Source organism: Lissotriton helveticus, chromosome 8 (assembly GCF_964261635.1).
Source record: "Lissotriton helveticus chromosome 8, aLisHel1.1, whole genome shotgun sequence".
Classification (NCBI taxonomy): Eukaryota; Metazoa; Chordata; class Amphibia; order Caudata; family Salamandridae; genus Lissotriton; species Lissotriton helveticus.
The window spans coordinates 732,700,351-732,726,244 of record NC_136069.1 but is presented as its reverse complement, the minus strand read 5'-3'; the positions used below and the strand labels follow the sequence as shown (position 1 = coordinate 732,726,244).

At 45.4% G+C, this 25,894-nt stretch overlaps 1 protein-coding gene across 3 annotated transcripts in view; it reads right to left on the bottom strand.

Moving 5' to 3' along the window:
• The window catches only part of CARS2 (cysteinyl-tRNA synthetase 2, mitochondrial), a 742,767-nt gene that overhangs the window by 319,626 nt on the left and 397,247 nt on the right, over positions 1-25,894 (bottom strand). For all 3 annotated transcript variants that reach the window (XM_078657536.1, XM_078657535.1, XM_078657534.1), the window contains one exon: positions 741-858. In XM_078657536.1, coding sequence (XP_078513662.1) covers positions 741-788 — 48 coding nt within the window. In that variant the 5' untranslated portion in view covers positions 789-858. The remainder of the gene's footprint in view (positions 1-740; positions 859-25,894) is intronic.

Sequence of the window (25,894 nt, the reverse complement as noted above, 5' to 3'; positions counted from 1 at the left end):
CATCTCAGCTGACGCAGCGCTCGTCTCAGGACCTTCATTCTATGAGTGTGTTTTTTCAGAACCCCGGTCATTAGTTTAGTTATATGACAAGATATGTGTATTCAAAACAGCAGCTGCATTTTTTTATTATGTCTAGGTGCTAGCGTCTGACCATAGAAAATAACAAGGGGTAATGTAGTTTCACCTTTCCTAGGCTGTTCAGACTAAATCCCTGGAAAATAATTAAATACAAAAACATGTGATGGTTCTGTGTGAAAATAAAATGTGCCACAAAACCAAGGGTGATATTTAATAATGTGTTCAAAATAAAAGGGGCCTACAGAGTGCACAATTAGGCTAACAGGGAAAACCACAATGGGCCATACAGGAAACACAATAACTGCAGATGTTTTGCACAAACCTGCCACTAGATGGCAGCAGGACGCTAGGTGGTTGATCCATGCAGCAAACATATCTGCTGCAGAGCGCCAAGTTATCAGATTCAACTAATGTAAATCCAGAAACAATGAATTTGAACACATAATTCTAAATCATCTGAAAAGCTCAGAAGACTCCTGCAACAACCTACGAAATCTGTTATGTTAATGCTTGCGCTATCGATATAATAGACAACAATTTGCAACACATTACAAATATATATGAGACACAGTAGGCACTTCAGGCGATTTGGTGCTGTCATATTTAAACAAAGTAATTCAATTCAAAGTTAATCTTATGCTTCTCAGCTAATAAGAGCTTACCTCATTCGCTCTCTTGATTATCTTGTCGTCAATGTCTGTGATCACCATCACCGACACCAAGTCCTTTTCAAAAAACTTACTTAAAATTCTTCGGATGATATCAAATCGAACATACGAACTGAAAAATATGCAGAAATGTTTTTACTAATGCGTGCATAACACCTTTTCCATACGTCATTTACTTATTTTCATAAGGTCATGCGTAACCGCTATCCACCTCTGTTCAAGTGCACACTTAAAAGGATTACAGGTGAAGAAAAGGCCTCAAATTATACCACCAAAGTGGGCTTGTCCAGCTCCTGCCTCAAATCTCTATAGTTCAAGACTTCAGCTTGCATTCCTAGATGTAATCGTTTCCTTTCCGTAGACAGTAGCGAGCACAGCTCTGTACTTCAGGAAAATCCGTTAACACCTGCTCCAAATCCATAAAAGGACCACTATCCTTCCCACAAGCTTCTAGTGTAGTCAATATGTAGACTGTCTACTTTCTGGGCACAGTAGAGCAGTGCTTAATTTGTGCTGGTGATTGCAGGGACTGGGACTTATTTTTCATCATCTGATTGGGACCCAGAACAAGAGAGAGGAAGGCAGAGAAGGAAGAAAGAAGTATGCGAAATAAAGGAAAACAGTAACAAAAGGAACAAGCATTTGCAATGCAATAGGTCTCGCATTAGGAAAGTTTGAGCTATTGGTATTGTAAATGACACATTTTTTATTTATTTATGTGTTGGTTTTGAAAATAGCGAAATTAATAGCTTAGTCATTTACAATGCCAATAGTTATAACTTTCGCAAATGTGACACCTATTGTAGTGTAGCTCCTATTTTCCCAATAGGCTCTGCGCATTGGAATAATACCTACAGCAGTAAAGGCCTAGACCAGACGTTAACTAGGTCTACTACTGTCGATACTAGACTTAATTTTTGGGTTTGCCAGCGTAGCTCAGAGTTCGCTAGAAACTTTCTCGAATGTTCAAGGAGGAATTAACTTCCCTGATTAGACAAGAAGGGATTTAGTTTCTGACAACCATAGAACATGACAACTTTGCTCTCCCCTAATCAAGAGTCAATCTCGAGAGTCGTGTGAGCACAAGGCAATTATTTTACTCAGTCAGTACGTGCATTCTTAGTCTCATCAGAATGTAGAGAAAAGGAAGAGACGGGCGTGTTCAATAAAAGGTGTTATTTATTGATCAGTCTCTTTTCTCATACATGAGAAATGGATCGATATTATTGCAATACTTATAGTTAAGTAAAGTGCATACATTAAAAGCAATAGTATAAAATAATACTGTAAAAACATTGATATGGTTTCTGAGCCATATGATGTTTAAAATGATTAAAATATATTTACATACACATATACATTTGACTAAACGTACTCAACTGGTGTTTCTAAATACCCCTACCCCGTGTACCTGACCTAAGTCTAATGCGTGGGCGGGAATAGAAAGTTACAGTTTAAGTTAAGTTTGTTTTTGCCAATTGAATAACTAAAGAATTCTCTGTGAGGGGTTATTCAGTTCTGTACCTGGAATTTAGGATGAATGAGGAATGGTATCTCTTTCTCTGCTCTCGATATTCCAGGCTGCCTGCGAGGGCTACCCGGAAGCGCCGGTGCTGGGTCTCTCGGCTTGAGATAGCAGCGCGTCTCTCAGCGCGTCAGGAAGGCGGGGCTGCGCCAGCGGGGTCTGCTTCTGCTCTCGGCTTCGGCAAGTATGGCTGCTCCGTCTTGTCACCACGCGTGTGTTTGCATAGGGCAAGATCGGTAATATTTATACCTTAAAGGTGCCGAGATTGACGTAAGGATGGACATAGGTACGTCAATAAAGATGTCATACGACTTGCTCGTTAGCACATTCTTTACTAAAGTTCTCGGTGAAATCAAAACAATGGCCGCAGGGTTTTTCCCAGGTTGTCATAGGTTTGATTTGTTATGAGAACGTCGTATGCCTTATCAGGGGCTGGAGGAATGTCGCTTGTCTAATTAGATCTCAAGCGTTATGACCTAATCAGATAACACGTTCCTGTGCCGTAGTGTGACTGCGTCAGATAACGGTATCTGCATCATGGGGGCTTGTCTTGCCTCATGGGCTGACTGTTAGTTAACTTGATATTTAGTTTAACCAGAATAGGGTCAGGAATAGGGGGATCGATTCAGAACCTATAGGAATACACGACACTATAGCATTTGTAATGCAATATGTGTTGTATTTACATGACTTAGATGTATTTTTGTACAGCAGTCATACTGAACTCGAATATTGAATAGTAATTTTAATGTGATAATGAAGAAAAATGAGGCATTGAAATTAAATATTTGGCGAAGATCACATATTTTGCGACCAGATAGATGGGTCATGCGCACTGCAGTTAGTTCTATTCGATTATTCATGTCACTAGACCTGCAGGTTTGGTAACATTTTAAAGATTTTTTTGAGGCCTGACTCGCCCAATAGCTACCACCCAGTCAGAAAGGCTATGCAGTGGATGAAACAGTAAGTAGGGAATGCTACAATGTAATACATGTACCCAATACTTGCCCGCAGATGCATGCACACTCCTTCAACGATTTGATATCTAACTACAGAAAACAAGAGTTCAACCAATGCCCCCACTTAATTGCTTTAATTGTCTAAAGAGTCTACCGCATCTCCCTAGGATGTGCCCAGCAGCACTTAAGACTACATGTTGTCCTTGAAATCATCTTAAAAATGAAATATTAGGTTGTCGGGGCAAGAGTGAGCAAGCTCAGGAAACAATATCTAGTTTGCCCACAAAAACATCAGCGATTGGTATGGGTTGGACAACTCAGCCGTCAACCCAACATAATGAGTTATCTTGGAAGATAAGGATCCCATATACTCTGGCAACTTTCAGATTGGTGCATTATTCCGGAGTTAAAAATGCTGGCTTCCTTGTATTTTATGTTGTTAACTGGCACACAGTAGATTCTGTTTCAGACTGGTATATTGTTACCAATAGCCAGTGTCACTGATACTAGTTCAGCGTACAAAATTAACTGTGAGAAGTCTTCCATGTTGATAAATACTAGTGTGGCAGAGTCTTACTCCCACCACTATAAGAAGTTATTTTCTGTGCTACGGGTCTTCGATAGCTTCAACTTCCTTTTCTGAATCCACTGTGTGCAACTACATGTCAGAATGACTATATGGGTTGGACAACTCAGCCGTCAACCCAACATAATGAGTTATCTTGGAAGATAAGGATCCCATATACTCTGGCAACTTTCAGATTGGTGCATCATTCCGGAGTTAAAAATGCTGGCTTCCTTGTATTTTATGTTGTTAACTGGCACACAGTAGATTCTGTTTCAGACTGGTATATTGTTACCAATATCCAGTGTAACTGATACTAGTTCAGCGTACAAAATTAACTGTGAGAAGTCTTCCATGTTGATAAATACTAGTGTGGCAGAGTCTTACTCCCACCACTATAAGAAGTTATTTTCTGTGCTACGGGTCTTGGATAGGTTCAACTTCCTTTTCTGAATCCACTGTGTGCAACTACATGTCAGAATGACTATATGGGTTACCGATTACAAGAAAGATCCCAGAGGGCTACATAACAATCCTCAAGTCAACCGAGTAATTATTGCAAATAATTTATTCCACAGCAGTGTAGTAGTAGACAGAGCAAAAAGTGAGCGATCTGACCTTCATGAGCCATCCTTCTAGATTGGGCCAATACCTAGCTGGAGGAAATAAGGCTGAAAGAAGTTTAGAATGATTTTTATAGTTGGCTAACACTTGGCAAACGTAAAAAAGGAGTCACGTGTTTATTAGTTGTAAAAGCTCTAAACCACAACTATTCTCGGGGTCGCTATGTTAGAGATGTTCTATGGCGAGTCTGATAATCTGGAGACAATACCAGCAACCTAGATCTTGGAAAGACATTTTCTGGGGACTAACAAACATAGTAAAATCATGAATGGATGGTGGTACATGCTCTTTGTTCGGCTGCTCTTGCATTTTCCAATTATACTCAGTGAATCACCTCGTCTGTCCACGAAATGGCATATTCTACTGAAAATGCTTAATAAGACTGACTATACTACATACGATTGGTGCTATCAAAATCCAGCGTTTTCATTAAGAATTATCAATTATTTCAGCTATTTTGTGTACTTTGAGATTCATGGTGATTTGGACATGGTGTGTCAATGAGCACTTATCACTCAGCTGCGATTGATAATGCATTTTATGGTAGGTATAAGTAAAATATGAGTAGCGTCACAAAGAATACATAGGATTTGCCACGTGAGGCCAATAAAAGCGTGGTCAAAACTAACTTGAATTTGGCTGGGTCCAAACTGAAATGGTATGGTGGGCAAAAGAATGAGTGGGAATGCTACCTGAGGTATTGCCATTAGTTAGGTTTATTGCAAGCATTTCTCCCATCACCTTTTGTATGTTTGATGTACTGCCCTAAGCTGCAAGGGTATGTATGCTCAGACGTGGGCCCCATGCTCACTAGCCCACTAGAACCAAGATACACCAAACAATACCAATCATAGAGTAACTTATCTTGGGTTGCTTGTGCTCTGGAACCTAGCCTACATGAGCAGTTTCGAATGCTTCCCCTAGCGATAGCCAGAAGTTTAACTTATTGCAAGCATTCCTCCCAACATCTTTAGTGTGTTCGAGGCTAATGACTGAACCAAGTGAAAATAACATTTGCGCCAAATGAAATCTGGTGACATATAATTATATAAAATAAAAACATCTCGCCCGTGGGGTTAAAGTAGATGTTCCCGTGACACGAGGCTATCCGACAGGCATGTGTGCTAATGACGCTTCCATCAAAAGGCAGCTTGAGTGTGAAAGAGTAAGCAACGCCAGCAAGAACAGATTTGCATTTATATCGAATCGCTTGAAATGTGGGAGTACCTGATGTGTGCTTTACTTCTTGCATTTGACAGGGCGAAGACTCTAGGCTAAGAGATAAAAATGCAGGCCCTTTACTACATTTCAGCCTTTTCCTACCCAGAACCGCATTGCGCCTTAGTGGCCGCCAATGAAGAGTGGGAGGGGTACCATGAGCTTTCTGCGCATCTGACATCACTGCTCTTTGTCTCGCGCACACAAACGGAAATACCGGCGGTGATTGGGGCGGTGGTGAGGGGGGTGATCACATTACACGGGTGGTGGGGGCTTGCGATAGGGAGTCTACATCAGTGGGTGGCACTTCCAGCTGGAAACCGTTAACTCTACAACTGCCTAGAATTCTGGGAGAGTGTATGTCAAGAACTCTGCGTGCGCCGTTACCGGTCGCAACGGTTTAACACCCAGAGCCCGGAACATACAAAGGCATTTTCTTGAGGGTTGAGGCGCGACGCTTCTCTAGCCTGCGTGAGAAGGGTTGTCTAAAAAGGACTTGGTTCTCGCCGCTCGTTCTCTGACATCTAGAGGAAAAGTCTCTGTCCCCAAAGGGGCCGTGGAACCGCAGGTTACCACGACCACCCTTCCGCCCCGCAGGACGACCCTCACACCCTTCACATATCCCGTACCTCTTCCGCGGTCTGAAACTCGTCCATCGTCAGCCTGCGGCAGCCCCTTACCAAAAAACTGCGCACGCGCACCGCCCCTGGTAACGGATACACACACAGCCATGCGTGGCACCGCCCCCGCGGCACGCGCTGCAGTGAAACTAAGAAAGGACTCCCCAAGGCGCTGTGACCTGCACCCGCTTATCCCACCGCCCACATCAATTGACACAAAGAAAGGACTGCAACGGAAAGAACAAGCACCGGAGCTGGCAGGAGCCGGAGCCGCTTTTCAAGCACCGGAGCTGGCAGGAGCCTACCCTGCGGGTGCCGAAGAAGGGAAGAAGAGTCCTGCTGCCGGGCCCTGCAGCTGAGGAGAGCCGCCGCAGGAATGAAGCCGGTGAGTGGGTTGCTGAGCCGGGGGGGGGGGGGGGGGGGAGCATGTGTGCGCGCGAGTGCGGGGGGGGCGGGCTGTGTATGTGTGTGTGCGTGCGTGTGTGTATGTGTCTGGAGTGCGTGTGTGTGACTGTGGGGGAGGTGGGTGTGTGTGTGAGCGAGTGTCTGCCGTGTGCCTGCGTGTGCATGCGCTCGCCTGTGTGTGCGCATGCAGAGGGGTGGGGGGTGGGGGCTGCCTATATGTGAAGCGCTCTGATACCTGATTCGGTTCGGGGCTGGGAAAAAAAAAAAATGGCAGTTACTCTGCGCATGCGCGGGTGAGACGCGCGCTCCCGCGGTGAAAACCGGGAAGGAAACGCTCGTCCACATCGGTGTCCACATTCCCATTAATGGGCAACAATAGTAGTCGAGCAGACACTCCGTCTGCTCGACCTAAAAAGCAGGGATGAAAAAAATCTGCAAGGGTGAGATATAGGGACAGTGTGGGATGGTGGAAGACATGAGGTGGAGTCAAAAGCAGGCAGCCTTGGTATTTGACAGCAGTGCTAGTGATCTATGGGCCTCTGAATTTATTTATTTAAAATGAAGCACTTCTCGAGTGCGAGCCTAGAAATGTAAAATAAGAAAGTTGCTGTCACAGGGTCAAACACATTTTATTGAGTTTTACATGACTGAACAGGAACATTCTATGTCTGAGATGAATCGTGCCAAGGTACATATAATTCAATGAGCGAAATCGTTATTGTGTGCAATACAAATATAGTAACTGGGCTGTGTATTTCATTAGTACCTTGTATCCTAAAACATTTCTACCCTCCTAAAATTTCCCCCACCCATCCCTCCCACCAGGCGTGTCACATACAATCAGTATTTTGATCTGCGGACTGGGGTTGCTGCAGTCTAGCTTCGCAAATGTAACTAAAATAGTGCTTTGGGATCCAACCCTCAATAAGGGCGGGGGCGCATTGTGTTCAGTGTCTGGGTCTGCCATGTCATATGGTGCACCGGGGTAAGCTATCTAATCTGCCTCTCCAGGAGCTTCAACCACGGGATCCTCGTCGTTATCACTATCTGGGATCTTCAGTAACACCACCAATGTTTCCCATGCCCTCGCTGCCTCTAATGCCCGCTCACTTCCCACTCGTTCCACACTTTCTTTGCAGTAGGCATATTAACCCTCTGTGCTACATTAGATAAGTCAAAGATGCCACTGGACAAAGCTCTCATCTCTCTCCAGCATTAATCACTGGTGTTATCTTACCACTTTTATTGTTGCTCAAAAACTGCTTATTATACAAGGAACTTTGCTGCCTGAGGACCCCCTAGGAATGTGTCAGGGACCCCTGGGGGTCCGTGGACCCCATTTTGGGAAACACTGCTCTAAGTAAAACATAGAAGTGCACCAGTTGGAATCGGGCATTTCTGGAACTCTTCCACACCCGTGCCACAAGATCAGCCCAGGCCTTTTCCGGCATCCCCTTCCCCACATTTTCTCTCCATTTTAGCCGCAATGCAGTCAAGGGTACTAGCATTTCCTGTGTAATGTACCTATATAGACACGTGACCGCTTTAAAGGTTACTGCCGCCGTCACTATGTATTGACACCCCATCGATGTCTGTGATTCATTGAGTCCCTCCCTCCAATGTTTTCGGATAGCCGTGGTGAGCGCAGAGTGTAATAAAAACTCTCCTCTGGGCAGGTCATATCGTTCCTGTAAATCATTGAAGGGAATCATAGTGTTGTCCTCATATAAGTCCCCTATAGTGGTCAATCCCGCTCTCTCCAGATCATCAGTCCCTTCCAGGTCTCTCCATACGGTAATGCCTCACACATGGACAGAGGGATTTCAGGCGGATAGGGATATTTAATCTGTGCCCGTTTCAGGTTCTTATTCCAGCATTGCTGTGCTGTTCTTAGTCCCACCCCCCGAGACAGTATACATTCGGATGGGTAACTTCAGAACAATTTGGGACAGTACCCGCAACAACAGAGTTCTATCCCTTAGTTCTTCCATCCCTCGAAGTCCAGATGCCACTTCCTGCGTGAGCCATTGTAATTGAGCTACCAAGTAATAAGTCTCAAAATCAGGTACTGCCAGACCCCCTCTGATCTTGATCTCATGAGGACTCCGAGTTCTACCCTCAGTCTGCCAGTTCCCCATAGGAATTCCGTGACCATTGTCTTGAGTTGAGTAAAGAATCTTGCTGGTATCCAAATCGGCAATGTCCCAAAATAGTTCAGCAGTCTTGGGAGGGTCATCATTTTAAGTAAGGCCACTCGTCCAGCTACGGACAGAGACAGTGCCCCCCCAGAAATCAAAATTGCCTTTCATTCCCCTGTTGGCTCTACCTATACTGCCCTCCAGCAGATCCCCCTGTGTATGGTATATTTGCGTCCCTAGATATGTTAAACACCTGTACTCCCATTTCACTCCGTCAGTTTCTTGTGGGCCAGTTCTATCTCCGGTTGTCGGGAATAGGCAGGACTTTGACCAATTTACTTGGAGCCCGGCCACTCTTCCAAGGTCGCGGAGAAGATCCTTCACTCCATAGAGCGCTTCTCTTGAGTTCGCCTTGACTGCACTTCTAAGGTATTAGTATTGTCAAATCTGTGTCTCCTCTAGAGATTACAGCCATAGTTTAGAGGACAGTATGGAATTAAACTCTCAAAATAACTCTATGACTCACAGTACACACCATGTACACGCTTTGCTCTACCTAAGTCCATCTTACATCCACATCTCTCGCCTCACTCCCAAGCCTGCTGCATCAATGTGGCCCTCAGTCAACCCACAGACCATACTTTTTGACTCATGGAAAATGTATGCAAGTAGCCATGGTGTACTTCATCACTAAAAACCTTTGGAAAAGCCAATAGGTTCCAAAGGCAAGACCTATTGACTTTGTCAATGCGTATGTCATAGGGCTGGGACTGTTTAAAAAAGAAATCATTTGGTGATGGAGCTTGAGAGAGGAGTTCACTCTAGTGCTCTCCTTAATGGCAGTAAAGACGATTCCTGATACAGTGCAGAACATTTGAAAAATTAGAATCATGTCGGAGAGCTTGTGCAGTGTTACTGACAGCGATGCATGCTGCAGTGCACAGGGGAGGACCCAAATTGGCCTCGTTCAATACCTAGTGGCATGAGATCAAACAAGCTCGGCACAGTAGAAGCACACCTGGCTCATAGACAAACTGAGTGAAATTGTTGGCTGCGCACTTTGGATCTTGGAGTTATAGACTTGTGCACAACCTGAAGGACAAACAGAATCTGTTGAGGTACCCCAGCGAAGTGGCACTCATTCCAAAACACTTTCTCAAGAATGTTGGTAGTAGCAGCCCATAACCTACCCTACCAGCTGACAAGGCTTCTTGATGAGAGAAGTAAAATGTAACAAATCGCAAAGCGACTTACCATCTTGCTTGAAATGGACGGGTCGTAACCTCACAAATTACTCTTTGGGAACTCCTCAAGGCAACCTTAGTCCCACTATAGCCGCCAACAAAATATGCTCTTCCTCAACTAAGAACCTTTATTCCAGTCTCTCAAACCTACACTTCAAATGGTCCAATATTTCACTTCAGAATTACCAGTGGTGAAATATGAAGCAACTACAGCCACAATAGATTTGGCAAAAGATGATGCCAGTTACTTACCCTCAGTAACGTTTTATCTGGTAGAGACAAGATCTAGCCGCAGATTCCTTATCTTAGAATCCTCCCCTGGCAGTACCTCTGCGTGTCAGTAGAAGGCACCGAACGACTCTGTAGCGACATCATCTCCCGAATGTGATGACAACGGAGTTAATATAAACCCTCCCCCGACGGCTGATGTCAGTTGCTTCTGTGACTATTTTTGCACCAACAATGCAGAGCCACTTAGAGAAATAGTCTCTGGAAACAGTGTGCCAACAAGGGACATATTGTGTATCAACAAGCACAGGTTGAAAGAACTGTAGTAGTATGAAAAGAAAGGATACTCAGTTCGCAGAGCGGCGTGCAGGGTCAGAATAGGAACCAAAAGCAGCCCACGTACTTTGGTCGGACCAACCCCAGGGAGGGGGGGGAATCGGGGGAGGGAGGGGGGCAAGTGTGAAACACTGCTGCTTTTGTTACAGGGGTCTGATTTACCAGCCTATCAGTAACAAAACCGGCCTCCACTTGCAAACCCCGCCACCACCCCTCCACCCTCCCAGGGAAACGCCCAATGCCCGGCATGGCCAGCTTGGCCCTGGGGGGTAAAATGGGTGGGTCAATAAGGAATCTGTGGCAAGATCCTGTCTCAACCAGATAAGTTGTTACTGAAGGGAAGTTACTTGCTCATCTGATAGAGACATCTAGCCGCAGATTTCTTAGCTTAGAATCAGATACCAAAGTAACACCATCCTTGGAGGAGGGGCTGCAAACTGACCTCACAAAAAATCCCCAAATAGGAGAAGCCGGTCCAAAAGATAGAAATGGATTAGACTATCCAGAAAATGATAGGTGTAGCAAGATGTTCACCAAAAGGACTGATCCCAGGAAGGACTATGGGAAGCCCGTAGGAAGTAGAAAGCTACAAGACCATTAGAAACATGGTATAGAACCAGTAATAGAGGCAAAAAAGGGATGCAACCTAAGATCCAAAAAAGGAATGCAACCTAAGATAGGGGAAAACAATTAGACCAAGGACAGCGGTCCATAGAGTCCAGGCTCAAACCCAAATGGAAGGAGCATACACAGCATGCTCAGCTGCAGCAAACACATACAATGAATAAAGAGCACCCACTGATCGTCAAAGAAACTACCCTAAGAAAAAAAGTTTGAAAAAAGGTACCTCCGACCATAAAATGATGGAGAAACGAGAAAGAGAGAACAACTAAAGCTGAAGAGCATCGCTAGAAAACAACAACAACGGTAAAAAGAAACCACTCTTATACTGAGAACTTTGATAGATTTATAAGGCCCCCTCCAGAATGATGTAATGGAGAATGCCCATTGAAGAGAAAGAAGGAAACAGACAAGTGCAACCAAAAGAAGGTTGAACCAGGTCACAAAGAAAGGTGTAGGTAAAATGCAGTGCCATACACCGTATAGAAGTCCAGACGACCATATGTGAAAACACACACACATATATATATATATATATACCTAAAGTAAAAAGACATCTACAAGAGATCCATTAAAGAGATATGTATATACATGCAGACACATACATCCAAAGATAAATGTATATAAGGATAACTGTATATAAAAAACATAGGGATAGAAATACATAACTAAAGACAGATATTCCCGTAGACACACGAGTGATACAGGGTATAGCAAAAGCATATCCACCCCTCCAAAGGTATCTCGCATCCTCCACCAGTCAGCGGGAGGACGAGAAGCGGAGGAACAAAGGACACTCCAAGAACAGAGGCAGGACAGAAATAATACAACCCACTGTTGATAATGAAGAAGTTACGACAGTAACTTAGGTGGAGACAGAAAGACAAAGCTGCAAAACAGCAACACGCTGCCACATAAAAGTAGGAAGTGAAAGGCATCGCCCACTGCAGTAAATTTATTTATTTATTTTAGAAATTTATAAAGCGCACAAATGCCCTGGGGCGTCTCGGCGCTGCAGACCGCAGGCAAGATCTGTGGACAGGGTTACTGATTGAACAGCCAAGTCTTTAGCCTCTTCCTAAAAAGAAGCAAGGACTGGCACTCTCTTATCTCCAAAGGGAGAGAGTTCCAGAGTTTGGCTGCCGTGACGACAAAGCGTCTGTCACCCCAGGATATGGTTTTTGTGCGTGGTACGATGAGCTGAAGTGCCGCGGAGGAGCGAAGCAATCTATTTGGACGGTAGGAGGTCAGCTGATTTAGAAGAAACTGAGGGCCTATTTTACGTGAGGCTTTATAGGCAATACATAATGTCTTGCATTTTATACGATTCCGGACTGAGAGCCAGTAATATCTTTTAATTATGTGGGAGATTGGTTTGAACCTGGGTGTTCTGGACAGCAATCTGGCAGCCGCGTTTTGAACGGTCTGCAATTTTTGGTTTACCCTGCTTTGCGCGTTAGCAAACAGCCCATTGCAGTAGTCTAAAGATGACATCACTAGTGTGCTGACCAGAGTTTTCCCAGCGTTTTCAGGGAGAAATGGAAGAATCTTCTTAATTAGTCGAAGTTTATAAAACGCTGCCGATGCCGTCCGATTTGCGTGGGGTGCAAATGTCAGCCGGTCATCTAACAGAATGCCTAAGTTTCTCACCTTTGGAACTGGGTTGGGTGGAGATCCTAGTAAAGGTGTCCACCAGCAGCTGGACCCGGCAGGAAGTAGTTTGCCAAATATGATGACCTCCGTTTGATCGGAGTTCAATTTGAGGCAATTACTGGTCATCCAGTCACTGATGGCCAGCATGCCCTGTTGACAGTTGGCTGCCACCCTTTCTCCGTTGTTATGAACCACCAGTACCAGCTGGGTGTCATCAGCATATGATGTAAGGCCCATCCCATATGTCTTAATGACCCTTGCTAGGTCCGACACATAGATATTAAATAGTGTCAGACTTAGGGATGAGCCCTGCGGTACCCCACAAGGCAGTGTCAATTGGGCCGAATGGAAAGTGCCCAGAGTCACCGCCTGGGTGCGGTTAGAGAGAAAGGATGCCAGCAATTCTTTTGCCATGTCTTGAATCCCCATTGCAGTGACATGGTCGATCAAGATGGTGTGATCGACCGTGTCAAATGCCGCTGACAGGTCCAGCAATATAAGCACCGCCGTACCTCCTTGATCTATGATGGTTCTTATATCTTCTGAAGCTTTGATAGGAGCTGTTTCCGTACCGTGTGCTTTCCGGAACCCAAATTGGGTGTCATCTAACAGTTGGTGATGTTCTATATATTTGGAAAGTTGTTGGTTCATCACCTTCTCGACCACTTTGGACGGGAATGGTAGGCTAGCTATAGGCTTGTAGTTCTTTTTCTCGTCGGGATCTAAGTGAGGTTTTTTTAACAGAGGTTTTAGAATGGTCTGTTTCCATGTAATGGGGTAGATCCCTATTGTAAACATGGTGTTACAGATATTTGCCAATACTGGAGCTATCAGGTCCATAATAGGGGCAAGGATCTTAAGTGGACAGGGGTCAGTGGCTGATCCTGATTTGATGGTGGTCATTACCTCAGCGATGTGATCACTAGAGATTGTTTCAAACTGTCCAAGAACCTGGTCTAAGGAAATTGGAGTTATGGGTGGAGTATTATGGTTTGTGTGTGCTGAAAATCCCTGGTAAATCATATTTACCTTATCATAGAAATAATTCGCTAGGGAATTACAGAATGATTGTGTTGGAGTGGAAGCTGCCACTGCTGATGGACCCGCAAGCTAATTGAATACTTGGTATAACTTTTTATTTGAGTTTTTGGCTGATTCAATTTGTGCTGTGTAGAATTAACTTTTTTCGTGTAGGATCATGGTTTTATATTTGGCGAGTTCTTCCCTGTAGCGCAGTTTGTCTTCGCCTGAGTAGAGCTTACGCCAGTGTCTTTCTCTGTTTCTACACTTTTGTTTTTGTTCCCGGAGGGAATCAGTGAACCAGGGTGCTGACGCGGAATTCCTATTTTTCGAGGTCTTTTTGTTAGGCACCAGTAAATTAATCGCATTATGCAGCCAGTTTGCATACTTGGTGGCAGCTGTATTAGGGTCAGATGGAGTCTCAGGAAGCGTTGAGTAAAGGAGAGTTTTAAACTGATCATTATTTATATTTTTCCAAGCTTTGAACACCTCTGGGCCAGAGGCTGATGTATTAGCGAGCTGATTGTTACCGGGTAATATGTTAAATATTATGGCGTGGTGATCTGTCCATACCATAGGACAGACTAATTTGCATACAGCCAGGTTCTGAAACTGGGATGGTGCAATGAGCTAAAAAACGGTGTTGGATCTAGCCCTGATCTCTTGACTGGGTGAGAGTACTCTGCTTAATTCAGAGACTCTGTCCATCACCACCCCTTGTTGTAAATAATTTTGTCCACCCTGGGCGTGGAAGGGTATACTCAGATGTGAGTCCCTTGCTCATTGCACCATCAGGATTCAAGCAAGCCGGGCCGAAGACGGCTGTAATGCCAGAAACCGGTCCCCGGAAGCTTGTTTCCTTCCCAGTGTAAGAATTGGCTTTTGTAGTCTGGTCTGCCCTGTTCCCATGATGCACTGGGCCAGGGACAGACTAATTTGCATACAGCCAGGTTCTGAAACTGGGATGGTGCAATGAGCTAAAAAACGGTGTTGGATCTAGCCCTGATCTCTTGACTGGGTGAGAGTACTATGCTTAATTCAGAGACTCTGTCCATCACCACCCCTTGTTGTAAATAATTTTGTCCACCCTGGGCGTGGAAGGGTATACTCAGATGTGAGTCCCTTGCTCATTGCACCATCAGGATTCAAGCAAGCCGGGCCGAAGACGGCTGTAATGCCAGAAACCGGTCCCCGGAAGCTTGTTTCCTTCCCAGTGTAAGAATTGGCTTTTGTAGTCTGGTCTGCCCTGTTCCCATGATGCACTGGGCCAGGGACAGACTAATTTGCATACAGCCAGGTTCTGAAACTGGGATGGTGCAATGAGCTAAAAAACGGTGTTGGATCTAGCCCTGATCTCTTGACTGGGTGAGAGTACTCTGCTTAATTCAGAGACTCTGTCCATCACCACCCCTTGTTGTAAATAACTGTCCATACCATAGGCAGAGTGTTTGTAACCTCAATATTTTTAAAATTAGAGAAGATACCATCCAGGGTATGACCTGCCTCGTGGGTAGGCTTCTTAACTAACTGTGTTAAACCCATGGACTCCATGTCTGCTAGTAGGTTGTTGGTATCATTGTTGAAAGTATTTTCCAGGTGGAAATTGAAGTCTCCTAAAATGGTAAAGGAGTCTTCAACCAGCAGTCCTTCTACCATGTTGTTAAAAGAGGCTTGAAACTCAGACCTTGCTCCCGGAGGTCTGTATAGTAGCATTCCTTTAAAGCTTTGCGAGGGTGTTATTAGGAAAGAGAAATGAATTGCTTCAGCCGTTGAAGAAGGTACATGTAGTATTCTAGTGGAGAGGTTCCTACGTGAGATTATAGCTAGTCCACCTCCTTTTTTGTTTACTCTATCCTGTCTTTGAAGAGCATAGCCTTCCGGGGTTGCTACCAACAAATCTGGCTCAGGAGCTTGGTCAGTCCATGTTTCAGTGATAAATAATAGATCAATATTACGATCAGTGATCAAATCAGCTATATCTTGCTTATGCTTGCTCAAAGAGCGAGCGTTGATAAGGGCGGCGACTATGGGGGGGACCCCTTTTAATGTCCCTGACACACGTGGTGGTGATATTGACGCTTGGGCTAATAGGTAGGTTGACCTCACAGTTGGGACATTGAGATACGTATGTGTTAACTAAATCATCGGGTGCAAGCAGTGTACATGTGTGGTTAAGTGGTGGACGTAGCTGATAAAGTTCCCTACCTGAATAGGCCTTCTTAACACTTGTAAACTGGCGACCAGGGTGTATGACCCTAGGCCCGGCGCGGACGGGCGCAGACGGGCTTGCCTTTGGCGCGCCGCCGGCGCGTCTGCTGCACGCGCGCGTTTGGTGTACCTCAAATACTTTCCCTGGCACCAAAGACTGGAGCGCTGACCCCAGCATGGGAGAAAGCGGAAGTGAGTCCCAACAGCCCTCCAATCAATTGGCACATGCCGTGTTGGAAGCGGGGCTTTAGGGAGGAGGTGGTGACAGAAATACAGTAGGTGAGCAGTAAAAACGGTATTTTAAAACGGTATTTAAAAGCACAAATTCCAAGAATGACTAACCTTCGTTTTCAGCAGCTAGCAGCCTCTGGTTAGATCAGTGAGTCCTGCGTCCGCCGCACGTGCGCGTTTGGTGTACCTCAAATACTTTCCCTGGCACCAAAGACTGGGTTTTCCCTGGCACCAAAAACATGGGCAACCGGCCAAGAACCAAGCCACTGACTGAGGTAGGGTGCCAACAGGCGGTAACAGGTTAACAAAGAATAAACAGCATGTGGAAAGTGCACCATGAAGAAGAAGACCGCCACGGTAAAGATAAAGGCTGGCGGAAACTAAGGGCAACACATAGCCGATTTTGACAATCACAGATTGTCCAAACCATGGAAGCTTGAGTAACAGGTAAGAAACCTGACCAATGCTCTAGATGAAAACTGGGAGTACAGAGTATGAAGGGAACAAGCGTCTGGAAGGGGAAAAGGCCCCTAACATTGGATGACAGTGGAGAACCAGCAGAATTATATAGATGGACAGAAGAAAGGAAATGCCCAAAGAAAAAGTAATGAAATACCCCCACCAAAGAAGGGGGTAAACGGAACCTCTCCCCAAGGAAGAGATAGAGGAAATAAGAGGAAGTAGTCCACCACACAGAAAAACAACACCACGACAGGCGTAAGTGGGATACAGAGCTATGATAGGAGATCATTATCTCCACCTAAGAGGAAGAAGAAAACATACAGGAAAAGAAAGGGAAACCTAGCCTCCTGTGAAATTGTGAAATAAGGATACCAATACATGGATGAAACAATCAGGGGCTCCAAGGGGAACAGAACTGAAAAAGACCAGCAGGCGTAACAGCTAGCCCAAGGGTGTGATGTCAGAAAGTATAACACCCCCCCCCTTCCCTCCCGTCGGGAGGAGCAACAACAATGGCTGTAACCCAATTTTGTAGGTTTGAACACCCAAAGGGTAAAAACAGATACAAAGAATACCAAACTGCTTAAAATTAACAGCATCAGGAGCATGATAAAGAGAACAAGCATTTACAATGCAATGGTTTCGCCTTTGGAAAAGTTAGAGCTATTGGCATTGTAAATGACAAAATTTGTATTTATGTGTTGGTTTTGGAAACAGATAAATAAATGGCATTGTCATTTACATTGCCATTAGCTTAATCTCTGCAGTCACTCTGCAGTCCCTAGCACTCCATAGCACTCCCTAGTCACTCTGCACTCCTTAGCACTTCTTATCACTCCCTAGTCACTCTGCACTCCCTAGCACTCCCTAGCCCTCCCTAGTCACTCTGCACTCCCTAGCACTCTGCACTCCCTAGCACTCTGCACTCCCTAGCACTCCCTAGTCACTCTGCACTCCCTCGCACTCCCTCGCACTCCCTTGCACTCTGCACTCCCTTGCACTCTGCACTCCCTAGCACTCCCTAGCAGTCCCTAGTCACTCTGCACTCCCTAGCACTCCCTAGTCACTCTGCACTCCCAAGCACTCCCTAGCCCTCCCTAGCAGTCACTCTGCAGTCACTCTGCAGTCCCTAGCACTCCCTAGCACTCTACAGTCACTCTGCACTCCCTAGCACTCCCTAGCACTCTGCAGTCACTCTCCACTCCCTAGCACTCCCTAGTCACTCTGCACTCCCTAGCACTCCCTAGTCGCTCTGCACTCCCTAGCACTCCCTAGTCGCTCTGCACTCCCTAGTCACTCTGCACTCCCTAGCACTCTATAGCACTCCCTAGCACTCTGCACTCCCTTGCGCCCTAGTCACTCTGCACTCCCTAGCACTCCCTAGCACTCTGCAGTCACTCTGCACTCCCTATCACTCTGCAGTCACTCTGCACTCCCTAGCACGCTGCACTCCCTAGCACTCCCTAGTCACTCTGCACTCCCTTGCACTCCCTAGTCACTCTGCACTCCCTAGTCACGCTGAACCACAACACATATCAAACTCTCCAAAGCACAACAACTATACACTAGTCCTTACATACACCCACACACACTGGACCGCTAAAACTCACACACCAGCCACACACGCCGAACCACATGCATCAAGACAAACTCACAGCGTCCATAAACTACAAACCACGCACATATGTATAGACACCAAACTACAAAATACATACTCACATGAAGCTACACAAAAGGCACACAGGGGTAAGCACACTAATACTCACACAGGCGCGCATGCCGATAAACACACATACCAAGACCCAGACAAGGTGTACAGATAAAGGCCCCCGCACCACATTTGCATTCACCCATCATGGTCTGCCTACAGTTGACAGGTTGTGTGATCTTGGCCATATGACCGCATTCCAGTGTGTGACCCCCCATTGTTGATAGCTTGGTTGTGTATGTTTTAGAATTAAATACATATAGGCCTGTCTGCAGAAGTTTACCGGAACTGTGGTACACTGATAGAAAACCTCCTTTTTGCCCACAGAGAGGCGGCGTCAAGGGCCCTTTGTCACCGGAAGTTCTCACTAAACCGGAGTCAGAAGATGCCCGCGAGGTAGCCCTTATTGTAACAACTGTATTACATAATGCACTGTGAGCCCATTGTATTGGTCACATCATTTTGCCTCCCCTCCCCATGAAAAAGCTATCCTGCTGTAATAAATTTCAAGGAGTAGGAACCGATTTTCATTGACTCTAGAGCTGGGTGGGTGAAGGGGAATTAGGTGGTATGGTTGAATAGATGTTCATCCTCCAAAGGTCGATAACATTTGAAATGTGTGCTTTTTTCAGTTTTACATACAATTACAGGATGTTTAGCGTCCCCACCGAGACTTGAACCTGGTTCCCCAACTTTGAGGTCGGCGGTCCTCTGCGGTGTAATAGTGCCCCAGGAGGAGGGTGGAGAAGGTGACTACGGCCACCCAAAAGAGGCTGCAGTGGTTCAACCTTGGAGCTCGGGTACAAAAGACTTTGATTCCTGGAGGCTACGTTTGGGGAGCCTGCCCCTCCCCTTAACAGTTACTTCACGATCTGCAGGAACGCGTGTGTGGGTTAGTTCTAGGTCCCCCTAAGAGAGCGCGGTGAGGCAATGGAGTTCTAAGTGTACTCAGCGGATCACCTGTTCCAATCTCGGTAGGTTAATGCGCCGACTGCAGAGCTCTGTTCGAGCCGGTGAGGTTAAAGGTTCCAATTCTAGTAATATTGTAGGGTGGGTTAATGCGCCGACCTTGGAGCTCTGTGTATGCCCGGGAAGCTGCAATATTGAAGCCCAACAGGGTGGCGGTAGGTGTATAGCTAAATGTACCCTCACAAGTTGGAGGCGGGCCGGGTCACCTGTAATTCCAAAAGAGCACTTCAAGCCACCCACATAGCTCCGCGGGGACCCGCTGCAGCGCCCAGCGAGCGGCCCCCGTGCCCCATTGTGAGCTGCGCATTTCAGTTTCATTTCAATCGTTGTTACTATCAGTGGGTGATAGAGGTACGCCCACCATCTTTTCAGATATACATTTTTTTCTGTGCTGACAGAAGGAGAAACTAGCAACTCTACCTGCATGGCTCACTGCTAGGCTGCGTGATGGTAGTGTGGGGGAGGGGCGAGGGGCGAGAGGCGAGAGGCGAGAAGCTCGGGGGTAACATGGCGCAGCGAGGTTTCATGGAACAGGCAGAGTGCAGGGAACACTCACCACATACCAGCAGAATAAACTAGGCACTGCATGGACAATATTCATGAACAAAAGATTAAACAAGTAAGTATTGTAGATGCATTGTTTCTAAACCGAGGCATAACTATTTACTTTAAAAAAAAATTGGCGAGGTTACTATCGGCCTCAGTGGGATTAAACAATGAGCTATCGGCATTCAAACTTATTATCTACAGGTCATGTTGCACATCAGTCTTGTTGAGGCGTGGGAAATGTTCTTGGTGACAGTTACCCTCGAGCTATATAAACTTTTGAAATGGGTATCCTTGTGGGCAGTAGCATACCATTTAATTGACTTCATACACAAATATATCGGCTTAAAGCACTATGTTTTGCGGTTATGACTGACATTCGGTGTTCTTTAAAATGCATCACTGAACGCCAAGAAATTTTTAAAGCTCCCTCCTATCCGAAATTAATCCATAAAAGAAAATGAGTGACTGTCACGTTTTAGACATACGAATGGTTGCCATACAAAAACTAAAACAAACTACTGTTTTTCATATAGACTGTGTGGAGTAAACCTCTTGGATTTTTATTTATTTTATGCGTTTTTATATAGCGCAGACTTTACCCAAAGGTGTCAGAGCGCCTCAGAATAGGAACAGAACTGATGCATGAGAAGAACATTACAAGTGAACAAATTACAAAAGCAAACGTTAAGTTAGATGAGGCAAAAATGACAATTGAAGGCAAACAAAATACAAGAGGTAGCAAACGGTGCGGTTCACTGGGTGTGCCTGGTGGGGTTAAGGGACAGACACTCTGAGGCCAAGGGAGGCTATAGGTTCTGGTTTCATTTACAATCTGAGAGGCCAGTAATGGCTGAATTCACCCACATGGTATGGGGCCATTTGTGGCACAAAACGTTTATCTCCCTGTCTTCCTCCATGTTCATTGTAAACTGTGTAGTCAGTCTCGCGGAGGGCGAGAGTGAGCGTATGCCGAGGTTGATGCCCCTATTGCAAGGCAGCTTGACTGACCCCGCCTGGGTGGTTGTATTCGGGAGTGTGATTTTCATGTCATCTACTGCGGTACTGAGTGGGCTCAATTACGATAAAGCAGTAATTGTAATTTTTGACATAATGTTGGTAATTATGGAATGTTTCCGAGATCCTGCAGCATGACTAAACATAGTCGGTCCTATTCCGAGCGTTGACTCACCCAAGACTTTCGGTCTAGTTGTTCGTATTCCTAACGTAAGTCTTAGAGATAAACGAGGGATTTGTAAGAGCGCGCCTCGTTGGTGTGTGGGTACAGCACACTGCCTTTCGCTAGTAGCGGGCAGAACGGAACCACTTTCTGTTATGAAAACAGCTCTTTAATCAGTGGATAAAAATATAGAACCTGATGATAACATCTGTAGAGTACAAGGCTAGGACTGCGGAAATGTCCGGAGTGTTCTGTGGAACTTTCATATGGCTCGTGAGACAAGAGGAAACGAAACCTGATTAGCAAGAGGGATGAGTGGACGAGACAGGAAAAGCATTGGCCGCGTGGTCGGGCCGTGCAATGAAATAATAAAAAAAACAAGACTGGGATTGAGGGCTGAGATACGGCTAGAGGTGCCCCGTGTGACAGCGGGGACGGGCACACGGACAGCAGGAGTCACGAGGGGGGGGGGGCGAACAAAGACACGGACAGCGGGAGGTGGGACGGACAGCGGGATACAACCAATGCGGGACCAGGACGATCGAACAAATGAAGAAAAACAGCCATGTTAAAAAAAAACAACAAAAAAAGTACACGCCCACAGTGGACACGTCTTCATGACGTTGCGAAAAGCCTAAAAATCGCCAGAACGCCCACGAATCTGCTCCGGCATTGACGGACAGATCTCTGTTCCAATGGCTAGCCTCCATTTATGGAGCTAGCCAATGGAACAGAGGGGCGGGACATGAGCACACATACTCTAGACATAAGATTTCGCCTGCGCGAAACGCTGCTTGCGCAGCTTTCGACAGGCGAAACCTAAAAAGGGATGACACAAGAAGACAGTACCCAGGCGCAATGTGAACTAATAGGCCAAAATGATGTCGATATCACAAGGGCATTAGAAGAAAAAAATACACCATAAGGTGAAGGTGGCATTATGAAACCTAGACCAGTAAGGCCAATAGAAACACATTTTCAACCACTTGGACATAAGGAGCAGAGAAAAGATGAAGTTGAAGTCCCTATTAAGTAGGTAGCTCACAAAATGCCTATAAGGCATACAAAATAAGGTCCCTGAAAAACAGGGAACAAGGCTGCAGTGCATCCGCACAACAGAAACAGAATACCTGCCATAGAGTAAGTACTCGGGTAGAAAAAAAATCAAGCGGCAAAAAGAAGCTATAAGAACAGGCCACAAAGTAAGATATGTACCACATGGCTGGAAACTAAACCTGTCACTGACAGCATAAAATTGAAGAAAAGCACCTGCAGCAAGCAGGTACACCACGCCAGGTGTAACTATGGAAGAGAGAGAAGAACTCTCCCCTTTGAAGTCTGATAGGAGCCTAAACAAGGGGAAACAAATTGTCCCTGAAACACCTAGTACAACAACAGAGTTAAGACTTAGTACCACCATGACTATCTCTGAACCAGCGTAAAGCTGAGTCAGAAAGCATGCAAAAAAGGGAAGCGCCACCAAAAGGCATGTCAATCAGAGGAATGCATATTTTTACATAGAGTGTGGGATTGCAGCGTGGTGACTCGCTTCAAGACGGGGGTAGTGTCCTGTTTAAGTGCTGTGGTAAATAAATAATTAATTACCGGTTCTATTTTTCAGGATACTCATATAAACAGATAGCTCAATAAATAAGAGACAGGATTCGAGGTATCTTGAGTCTACAGGCTTTAATCAGGCATAAAGGACAGGAACAGGACAGCCTGCATGGGAATAGGATGGCAGCTGCCGGGGGCAGGAATGGGATGAGCAGGATCGCTATAATGGGTACATCACATTAACAGTACATGATATATATATCAAAGCAATTGCATTACATTCAATACAGTAGGCGTAGCAGTAGGCGTGACTATTAGCAGTCGCGAAAGATAAGGCATAAAATAGGTGTAACAAGAGGCGTGTACATAGACATGTGATGTAAACGTAACAGAAGTGTCATAAATGGGGCGGAAACATGGAGGGGGCTACCTGAGCAGCTGGGACCTTTAACCTAGTGGTGCGCGCAAACGGGCAATGACGTGTTACCAGGGAGAACTGGGGGCTATGACTTCTGTGCTAGAAGAGGAGACTAAAGTCTGGAGTGTCAGAGCGACATGTACCTAAGGCATATCTGGTATCTGGTGTTTAGAGAACATGTTGATAGAATCCAAAAGTTATCAGGGCAAAGGCTACTTGACACTAAGGCTGGTGCATGCATTATTCTACATCTATTGCGTGTGCGAGGAATATTCTATGAATATTAGTACAGTATTTCTCTTACATGGAGACAGGAAGGCTAGACTATGGCTGAAACTATTGATGCGATTCAGTAGCTTAGGAATGCAGAGAAGGAGGGCTGGACTGATAACTAGAAGCATAACATACTCTTGGCAGACAGGCAGGCAGAGCCAGGCCGGGCCGGGCACTGTGCGGCAGAAAGTAAGTGAAGGGTCAGGGATGCAGGTGGGGGCTGTATCGTTCCTCGGAGAGGGTTCAGGAGACAGGAGCTGAATCTGGTGTCCGGGCCCTTTTGAGGCCTAGAAACGGGGACAATTCAATGGATTAACGTGCACACTGTAAAACATGGCAACATAGGTTTACATAGGCCTAATATTCGTTGCTTTCACGAAGACTGGAAACTGGCTTACTAGAGTTGGACACAACTATGATTGCGTCTTTAATCGATCATAGGGGGATACATGCATATCGATCATGCACATATAACATAAGATGGGGAACACGTAGGCACATATAACATGGCAAAATTTACTTTTCCACATTCCCTCCTTGTGCCCTACGTTTCCATCAGGAAACATCAATATTCATGATACCATCTATTATTTCATATAGCATCATTTGCTCGTCTCGAATTGTCTTGGAACGGGACTTAGGACTAGGACTAGGAATACAAGAGGTAGCACACATGCCGCAAATCGCAGGGCCACATTGTAAACAGAGGCAGCAACTGAATACGATCATTACTGCAATACCTAGGAATGACAATACTTTCCATCCCCAGGCAGATATGATACTCCAGAGCCAACCGGACCATGTCCAGGTGCCTGGATTCTGGTGTAACTGATGGGCAATTTTGTGAAGTCTGGTTATAGCTGAATAAACAGACGGCGCGTTATTAGGAATGAAAATGCAGCAACTAGATCCGATGACTCTACATGCTCCTCCTCTATCGGCCAGTATGACGTCAAGAACGAGACGATTTTGGAGCACGACAAATCTCATAGCAGATTGCTCTTCGGTTAAGTTACCTAGAGCAGAAGTAGTCTCATTCACTACTGCTTCAAGGGTTCTGGTTAACCTACGTATTAACTTACTATTCTGGATAGGTCCTATAAAGAAGAAGAAACCTCTATTGAAGTCTGTATACTGTTCTAAAGCAGTTTCAGTTTGATCGACAATTGGGGACTCGATCTCCCTTCTATGTCTAATGTGTACTAGATGTGTGTTTCTATGATAATCGGATGGGGCTAGGAAAACTGGTGGCAGTAGGAAGGCAATGTAACATGTTCCATCCCAATCGAGGGGCAGACGAACATATGCGGTCTGACCACAAACAAAATAAGAATGACGTGAGGCTTTGAAAATAGATTTCCCACTGTCACTATACTCGACCATAGTAGTACAATCACTATGTCCTACATGTGCGGAACCATTCTTTCTGACACATAATTCGCCTTTGACTGGTAGTACTGAAATAGCAGGTAGATCTGGAGTAGTATCGGACTGAACATTCAGAACCATAAAATTTGAGGAATAATTACCTAAATCGTATACTTCATTTTCTAGATCTAACCCTGTTCTATGGGAAAGACCTTGCTTGTCTGGGAAACATGTCCTATTCAGGAAGGACATATCAGTTGAGGATGACGTTAACGTGGACCACGCTCCACATGAACCATTATGTGAAAATGGATAAGGAAAAAGTGGCAGAACTCCCTTTGGTGTCTGAAAAGGGGGGAGTCGACCACACACCCAACAATTAGTGGCATTGCTGGTCTGGTGTGAATAGTGTAACATTCGGATGAATGTATTATTTCGCATAGCAAGACGATAGGATAACTCGTGAGGAGGCAGATCACTAAATGTGTGCTCTACTGTAGCATTAGAAAACATATGTACATGTGAAATTGGAAAACATAAATGTAAAGCATAACTTGTGCAGGTAACCATAAGACTCAAAAATAATAGGAAACATAGAATAATGATACATCTTTTAGAGTTTTGACTAACTCTCTCACTGTGGGGGTCTATCTCATACATGTCAGGAACCTGTCTAACCGTTTCACCCGAGAGGGACTTAGACAATTAAACTGGCTGACTTATTTTACTAGACCTGAGTTTCTGTTTATACTCCTGCTGTGGAGTTTTCTCTAACAGGGGAGGCTTGAGTTCAGAGTCTGTATCTGGGCAGTCCTTGAGAATAGGGCAGTCTTTAAGTCCGTGAAATTTCTTTATATGGCTCAGATGGACCCATCCTTTTCTTCCCTCTAGCTTGACTGCGGTCCTTGTTGTTAGTAAGATCATGCGGGGCTCCTTCCAGCGGGGCTCCAGCGGACTTGAACGATCAAAATTCCGGACAAATACGAGATCACCGGGAACGACTTCATGCGGTTTCACCTCGGTGTTGTCTGGAAATGCGGCGGCAACCTGTGAACGACAAGAGTGTAGG